Raw genomic sequence first — 8,925 nt, 5'->3', positions numbered from 1 at the left:
AGCCGCCGCGGGAGGAATCTGAGTGTGCAGCCGGCGCGGGGGGAGCGGCGGCCGCCGCGGAGGAGGCGGCGGCGGCGGCGGCGGCAGCGGCGCGGGCGGGCGGGCGGCGGCGCGGACGCCTGCAGCTGGGCAGCAGCGCGCGGCGCGGAGCGGCGGTGGCGGGCAGCGCGCGGCGATGCTGGCCTCGGGGCTGGACTGCTGAACCCACTCGGCTCCACCGCCGGACTCGAACTGGGAGGGGGCGCCAGCGCACCCAGGACGCGGTGCCCCACGGGAACCCCACTACAAGCTGCTGCAAACTGAAGCCTCCCGCCTCCCCGGGCCAAACACATCCCGGTGCCCGTTCGCAGCTGCCGTCCCGGGTGTTCCAAAGGCTCCGGCAAGATCTGCGCCTCCCGGGTCTCCCCACCCGCCAACCCGATTGCTCCGCACCGCCACCTCTGGCTCCCGTCAGACTCCGCCCGGCAGTCGGCTTCATCGAACTTGATTTCTCACCTCCTCAGCCCCATCACCTCCAGCCCCTTTCCCCCGTCTCGCCTCCACCCCCCCAATTTCCTCCTCCTCGCCCCTCATTTCCACCCTCCTCCCCCTCCCCCGGCCACTTCGCTAACTTGTGGCTGTTGTGATGCGTATTCCCGTAGATCCGAGCACCAGCCGGCGCTTCAGCCCCCCCTCCAGCAGCCTGCAGCCCGGCAAGATGAGCGACGTGAGCCCGGTGGTGGCTGCGCAACAGCAGCAGCAGCAGCAGCAACAGCAGCAGCAGCAACAGCAGCAGCAACAGCAGCAGCAGCAGCAGCAGGAGGCGGCGGCGGCGGCCGCGGCGGCGGCGGCGGCGGCGGCGGCTGCGGTGCCCCGGTTGCGGCCGCCGCACGACAACCGCACCATGGTGGAGATCATCGCTGACCACCCGGCTGAACTCGTCCGCACCGACAGCCCCAACTTCCTGTGCTCCGTGCTGCCCTCGCACTGGCGTTGCAACAAGACCCTGCCCGTGGCCTTCAAGGTAAGAAGCTGCGGCCGCCCCCCGCTCCCCGCCCCCGGCCGGGCGCCGCGGGACCTGCCCGCCGGCGTTTCCAAGCCCATGGGGGCCGGGCCCCTGACCCGGACGGCCTCCATGGCTCCTACCTCGGTGGCTCTGACCCGAGGGACCCCCGTCTGGCCCTCTTCCTCCGGATGCCACAGCGGGCTCGGGGCTTAGTGACCCCGCGCAGATCCTTCCTTCTCCCACCTGTGCCCGTAGCCACCACTTCAGCCCTTGTCCCCTTTATCTGTTCATCACCCCTGGAGCCTCCCGGCCAACGTCCCGACCCACTCCTCTGAGCGGTCTCCCCTCCCCCAGGAGCCCCCAGGTGCCCACTCTCGGCGGCGCCGCCGGGACGTGCTCCACCCCGCCCCCACTCCCCAGGAGCGAGGATCCCCGGCGTTCTCCCCCGAGACTCCCGCGTCCCCTTCCCCGGCATCCCGGCCGGGCCCGCACCGCGGGCCGCCGCGCCGCCCCTCCCCGGGATTCCGCGCTCTTCCCTTCCCAACCGAACGCCCTCCGCCCGTCTCGGCGCCCCCTTCTCTGACCCGCTTGCGCCTCGGCGGCTCCGGCCCCTCCTGGACTCGGGGGCCGGTGTTGGTGGGGTGCCGGCGCCGGGCGTTTGCGCCCGGGGCGGGGCGCCGCGTGCCGGCTGCTGGCTGCGGCGCGTGGGCCGCATTATCAGTATCCGAGAGGGTCCCGGGCGAACCTAGGGACTCAGGGAGCGAGTGAGGGGCAGACAGGACGGGGGCGTTTTCTCCGTCTGCAGACCCGCGCCCCTTCCCGCTACCGGGAGGAAGGCGGGGCTGCAGGGGTCGCCGCGCGCCCGGAGGCGGGGGAGTCCGGGAGTCCCCGGCGCCGGACCCTCAAGTGCAAGGCGGCGCGGGCCAGTGGAGGGGGCGGGGGCTCGGGCCGCCTCTTCCACCCGGACCCGCTCCCCGCCTCGCCGCGCCCGGGAGGGAGAAGGGAAACCTGTGAAATGCCTTCGGCTCGCCCGCCTTGAAAACTGAGGTGACATTGTGCGATTCGCCTTATTCTTACTCTTAAGGACTCAGACCCCAGAGGTCCCTCCCGCTTCTGAGAGGTCGTGGGAGGCTCGGGCCCGTGGCCTGGGCGCCGAGGGAGTGACTCCCGGGCTGGAGAGCGCCCTGCGCGCGCCCCGCGGCCTCCTCCGCTCTCCCGGCCCGTTAGTTTGAGGGCGGGTCTCAGCAGCCGGAGTCGCGGGCAGCGGCTCCGCAGGTTGAGGGTGTAGGGTCCGGAGTCTCTCCGTAAGGCTATCGGGATCCCTCTGGCAGCCCTCGTCCCCTCGCGGAGCCCGCAGGGCCGGGAGCGTCCCAGGTTGCTGGGGAGATGGGGTCCCGGGCCGAGCTCCCTCTCGGGACTAGGCGCCTGGGATGGAGGGGGCGGTGAGCCAGACAGGGACGAGAGCGCTCCCAGGAAGATGCTTCCGGCCCTGTTTAGCCTCTGAACCCGCGAAGGTGGGCCTGGGTCCCCTGGGTTCTGGGATTGTGGAGAGCAGGGTAAGCCAGGCCTTGGGGGGAGGGGGGGAAGGGAGGAATCCTGCCAGTTCCTCCCTTGTGGACCCTGGGGCCAAACTCCCACGGGCCACTGGCAGTTCCCGGTTGTTGACCACCCCCTCCCCACGCGCACCAATTCAGATTCCGTGCGTGGGTGGCGTGGAAAGAAAGAGGAGTCCAGGTCAATTAGAGCTGGTTATCTCGCTATGTCTTGTATCAGAACAGAAATCGAATGAATTGTTATGGAAAGGGGATGTTGCACTCTGGGGCAAGTTTCATTTTGCAGTTGGCTCAAGAAATGTGTGTGTGTTTTAACCGTCCCATTTCTCCTTTTATAAACCACCCATTTTGTAGGTTAAGCTTTTCTTCCTTGAAATATGAAAAGCTCAGAGTATAGGCGAATCGTAGAAATTTGGATTTTCACATAAGATATATCTTTTACAATTCATCCTCCAAGGGCCCAGAATTTTCTAATTGGCCTTATGTGAGAACGGAAATTTGTTTCCACGCCCCCCCCCCACAAGCCCCTCAAGACACAAACAAAAAAACAACACTGGATGAAAACAGCAAATAATACAAATAAATAGATATTTTATATATAAAATGCCACAAGTTAGGGTATGAAAAAGTTAAGGATGGGTGCCCACATTTTTAAAAGATGTCATTTAGATGTCTGATGTTCTACATTCCGTTTGTCCTGCTAAACATGTTTAAGGTATAACTGTCTTGAACTATATTCTTACATATATGGTGCTGAATTGATACTGAGCATTAATATTTTGGATAGAAAGGATGTTTTTGGCATAAAGACAGAATACAATTTAGTTAAAGCTCTTCTCAGATAATTTGGCTATCTTCAGGTTTTCTCACTACCACCCTTTTAAAATTATTTTAAAAATAAATTGCTTCCCTGCTATTCATCATACTTATTTTTAATTACAGATTAAGTTTACTTTTAACCAGTAAACAAAACCATAGATAACACATGGCCATATTAAACTGAATGTTTTAATTCATATTAATTAAAAGTTAAATTGAGTTAACCAAAAACTTGACTTTCATGTTTTCCCACCCCCCTACCTGTGTTTAACAAAATTCAAATAGCGGGCGACAGCTGAGATCCACTCAGTATAGAAGTTTTGTCTCTGTTGAAAACATGTGTAGATATTTGGAACATCCAGATTTTGACAATAATTTTTTTGTTTTCATCTGAATGTTAGTAAAAACAACCTCTTTTTACCTTACTTTCGAGATAAAAGCCTGTGAGCTGTAGACTTTCTAGACTCTTGCAACATAATCAAATACATGTGCAAAGAAGAAGTAATATGAAGAAGTCTCAGTTTTAAAAGTGGTGACAGCAATTTGGCTGTCATAGTTAGAGCTATGTACAAAGTAAATTATAGTGTTGTTCGGTAGATAGCAGACAGGTAAATATGTTTAATACAGAACTTAATTGTTGAGAAGTCTGGTATTCAAATCAATATAATATTTATTGAGCTCATATTTTACGTCCGTGACACTGAGCTCGGCAAGGTAGAGAATCAGAAATGAATTCAGTAGACTGTGTTGCGATACGTTAACTTAAAACAGCACTTCAGAATGATATTGGCAATGTATTGTATTAAGACATGTCACGTATTAGAGTTGTTCATCTGATCTTGTTTTAGGATTATACGAAAGTAGTTAATTCATTTACACTCTGACATGTAAAAGTGCAAAAACAACTTGTATACTTTAAAATACACCAAGCTGTTTATTAGCGTTATATTTTTAACGAAGTTCTGCAGTTTTGAAATGTTCAGTGCTCCCAGGTGTCAAGGAAATGGAAATAAATATTTTTAACCTTTCTCTCAGGTGTATCTCACTGAAAGCTTAAAATAGTTAAGGCATACTATTAGAAGATCCCAGGCCCTTTCTGTCCTAGGTAATTGTAGTGATGAAAAAGCAATACGCAAATTCAGCTCATTAGTTAATGGTCAGGTAGAAATAGTGGAGAGAACATGTTAGCCCTGTATCCAGTAGCACCCTTGTAAGTTAGGGGTCTGGCAGCATTTCCACCCTGAAGCCTGGTGTTCAGGGTTCATAACTCAGCTGCTTTAAATAGCTTCAAGCTGAAACACTATGCAGAAAATTTAAGTCCAGATGTATATTTTAAAGCTAAAAGTAGTGTAAGACTATTGCACTGTTTTAAGTTAGCAAACGCTGGACTATATATTTACCAATATCATATGTTTTTCTGGCAATGTTAAAGAAAAAAAACACAGTTTTAGATATATCATCTATTGCTCATAGTTAATTCTGCATGTTTAATGATACCTTTCAGTATTTGTCATAAGTAGGGTTTCAAAATGATGGAGCAATTTCTATTTGAAAATAATTTTTCAACATCATTGGCCATTTTTCTCTTCATAAGCAAGTATGCAGCTAATAACTATTTGACATAATGAGTTGTAGTTTCCTTACATATTTAATGATCAGATTTTATGTTTGTGTCTTTTTGAATGTAATTATACCTAAACAAAGAAAAACAGGTTATTAAACCTGTTAAAACTTTGCTTAAACCCACTATGAGTTGCTGTGCAAAATTATGTAAATCGTAATAGATCTCAAGTTATGTAAAGACAGACACATTTTTGTGTTATGCCTTTAAATGCAATAAAAATTATTTAAAGTTAAAAATTTTAGGATTGAGTATATAAAACTTACTGGTAAGGTAATGGAAACAAATAATTTTAGATGGAAAATAAATACTCAAAAATTTTAGAAAACTTATATTTGAAAACAGGCATGGTAAAATATTGTTCATTATTTTCTCCCCATTGGCATTGCTGTTTGTATCCTTTCAAAATTCCAGAATATCCATCGTTAGATGATCTAAACCAGCTTGATACATGGCTCATAAATTTCTGGCTTAAATTGAAATAATTTCCATCAAATTTCTCTTTGACATGTATTTTAAAAATTATGAAATGATATTTTATATTGTATTTACTCTTTTCTCTACAATTCAACCAGGTTTTTCTAAATTCTAAGTTAGATTCTAAGAAATAACTGTAATATTTGTGAAACTTTTTGATAGTTAAAGTTATCTTTAAATAATTATCGTAGAAATAAAACTTTTCCTTTTTGCAATTACTCCCTTACCTCTCTGTGTATTCCAAAGAAAGATTTGATAAGATTCTATCTTGAAAAATAATTATATTTCAATTTTGCTGCAAGTGTAATGTGCCCAGTGATATTGGTCTGTAAGAGTAATTGATTAGTGAAGACTAGACTTCTGTACGTGAAAATGTCATAGGCAATTTAAATTTCCATATAATAAGACCACAAAAACAATTTTAAGGGCCTGAGTTAATTCTCCATTGTTCCTCTTTCAGAGTAACTCACAGATTTAGTCGTAGGGAGTCTCATAAAAATTTTCAATAGCGTTTCTAGAGTTAAATATTCTTTTACTTTATTTTGCACAAGCTCCGTATCATGTGATTTAAATGCTAGTTATAATGAGGTGCGCTAAATAAAGGAACTTCTTTCTCTATTCTAAAATGTCAGGACACAAAATTACTTCCCTCTTCCCCATGAAGTTTCTTGAATTATGTAGATTTTATATGTTAAAAGCACCTAGAAAAGTAACTGTTAGGTTTTCGTCACAAATTATTCTTTGCAGAACAACTTTTTGTATTGGGTAGTGTGGAAACAAATTTTAATGCGTGCTAACTCCTAACTAGTTAAAGGGCGATTTTTGACTGCTCTCTACCCCTTAAAGTGTTTTCCATTGCTTGGGTTTGGTACCGATGAAATGTGTAAAAATTTCTTGATTCTTTTGGTTTTCTTTTAGATAAACACAGTCGAGAATCTCCAAGGGAAACTTTTTAGCTTCAGAGATCTACTTTTTGTTTAAACCCTCAAACATATAATTACACTTCTGATTGATATAAAGGCACATACATTACTTCTTATCCCCCCTTTTTTCCTCAGAAAAACATTAGGCAGTCTGCTTTGGTAGAGTGAATAGCAGAAAGAACCAATATATTTAGCCATTAAAATAGAATTCAGCCATAACAGGAAAAGTTGTCACTATATCTTGTTAGTTAGCAATTTTTTTTTCCGGGCCAAGTTGTAAGCCTCATAGAAGACTCACACACTTTGTGGTGACCTATTTGTTTTGTTATTAAATGTAATGCATAAAACATACCAATATTTAATATTTAATTATACTGCTTAAGCAAAGAAAAATGGATTTATGTATTTCACGCTTAGGGATCTTTTCTTTTGTATTTTCCCATATTGAATCAATTTTCCTTTTCTTCTAACTAAAAAAAATCCATTATGTTAAAAATATGCAGTAAAATAATAATGTCCCAGAGCTCTTAAAAATCTTTATATTGGGGCACATTTCTTCGCTTTTTTTAAAATGAAATTTAGCCAGCCTGGAGTGAAACCCATTAGCAGTCCTCCTGTATCTCTCAACAACACCAAAAAATATCTCAGGACATGAAGTAAAAAATTACATATTCAATTGAACCCTTTAAGGAAGCTTATAAGTAAAAGCCTGTGTTTAGCACACAGCTGACTTGGAACAGAAGTTATCCTGCTCATCTTACAAAAAGTACATGATTATAATTGTACTCTATACTTATATAGTCTCTTCTACATTTTATAGACTTTAAAAAAATGATTTCCAATTTATATTGGAAAACGGTAGTTTCAGGAGATGAAGTTACTTGAGATCATAGCAGATGTGTAACAGAGGTGGGGGAGAAGTGGGGCCTCTTGATTTTTGGTGCATTAATTCTCTTCTAAACAGTACAACTTTTCTACCTTCATTAGTGCACTTACTGGTTCCATATTTACTTTGACATAGAAAGCCTCACAGCAGGTGTTAAAACACAATATTCTGAGTGTAAAAAATGTCAAGCATTCAGATGAATACTGGCAAACAGTCAGTTTTTTCAGTATTTCAGTATTTTTCAAATGTGCACATTTTTGGCATTGTGAATTCAAGAAGTTGAAAAGTACATTGCCCCCATCAGGGGTACAGCGTTACCTGTGTTCAGCAGCCGCTTGAGGCACTAGGTCAAGTATGCAGGAAGGAAGCCATGTTCTCAAGGGATTTACCCTTGACCTGGGAGACTTCTCAGATTGAATAGAGTAACCGTACATTCCGGGTGAAGGATAGTGGGCAGGATTCCCTCTCTTCTGGGATGGAAAAAGTTGTCAGAAAACTAGTTTGGAGCAAGGGCATATTGCCGCTAGCTGGGGATGCTGACTCAACCTTTAACTGGGTCTCTCATAGACTATTGGCAGTGGGAAGTGGTGCTCTTTGTGGAGCTCTTTCATTTATTTATTTCAAAAATATTTATCAAACACTTACTCTGTGCCAGGCACTGTTTTGGGAGCTGGGTGTATAGTGGTGAACAAGACAGATGAAGGCCCTTGCCTTGTGTAATTTCTAGTCGAATATAATCTGGGCTCCTAAGAGGGAGTCTCATAGCTTTGGACTAGCATATCAAAAGGAGTAGATGGGTCATTCCTATATGTACATTGAAATGAGGATCATTTGAGTCCAGTGGGATGCTCAGGAAGTGGTTTCTGTAATTTAAGGACAGCTTTAAGATTTTAAACTGAATAACAAAGTGCTAAAGCAGGAATGGAACAGCCTAAGAGAACAGGAAGGGTGAAAGAAATACTGACAAGTTTGTTTGTTTGGTTGTTTCCCTGGCTTGAGCAGAGGGTATAGTGGAAGCGTGTTAGGGGTAGGGTTCAAGGGTGAGGGAAATGCAGCTCTCAAGTGTAGTGATAATGTCTGTTTCATCACATTGTAGGAAATCTGCTTTAATGAGAGTTACATACAAATTGTATTGGGAGCATGGAATTAAATGCTTTGGTTTGCCTTATGGACATCTTGACAAAAGAGGGAGTAGCAGAAGGATGAGGGTAATATTTGCCAGACAGGCAAGCACACATGGATATTGTCATTGGAGGGTAGTGGGGCTACTGTAGCCAGAGCTGTGGCTTAGTCACCACATGGGCATCTGGAAGCCGAACGAGCAAGAGATGGAACTCATCTGAATATTATAGGATCCTGGAAGTTAGTTGAGAGAAAGGATGTTATCAAGGGGCAAGGCCTTAATTCATGGATTAAGAATAGTGTGTTTTATATATGACAACAAAGACTCTGCACCGACATTCCCTTCCGGGCTCCATGTTAATCAGAGGCACCAATTTGCAAGTTAGCCAACCCTGGAGTGTGATCCTTGCCTTGCAGCAGTGAAAATGTTTATTAGACTCAAAGACTGATTATCCTGGATCCTGACTTGCCCGAGTTAATCGACTGCAGGTTAATTGTTGAAGATTAAGGAGGCAAGTGTGTCATTCCAAGATGGCAGA

General features: G+C 45.9%; 1 protein-coding gene across 2 annotated transcripts in view; it reads left to right on the top strand.

The window, feature by feature from the left end:
- The first annotated feature begins 331 nt into the window (after window positions 1-331).
- RUNX2 (RUNX family transcription factor 2) overlaps window positions 332-8,925 on the top strand; it is a 224,883-nt gene continuing 216,289 nt past the window's right edge. For both annotated transcript variants that reach the window (XM_059938579.1, XM_059938580.1), the window contains exon 1: window positions 332-1,003. In XM_059938579.1, coding sequence (XP_059794562.1) covers window positions 626-1,003 — 378 coding nt within the window. In that variant the 5' untranslated portion in view covers window positions 332-625. The remainder of the gene's footprint in view (window positions 1,004-8,925) is intronic.

The sequence above is a fragment of the Balaenoptera ricei genome, chromosome 11 (assembly GCF_028023285.1).
Source record: "Balaenoptera ricei isolate mBalRic1 chromosome 11, mBalRic1.hap2, whole genome shotgun sequence".
Classification (NCBI taxonomy): Eukaryota; Metazoa; Chordata; class Mammalia; order Artiodactyla; family Balaenopteridae; genus Balaenoptera; species Balaenoptera ricei.
This window is presented reverse-complemented; position numbering and strand designations above follow the sequence as displayed.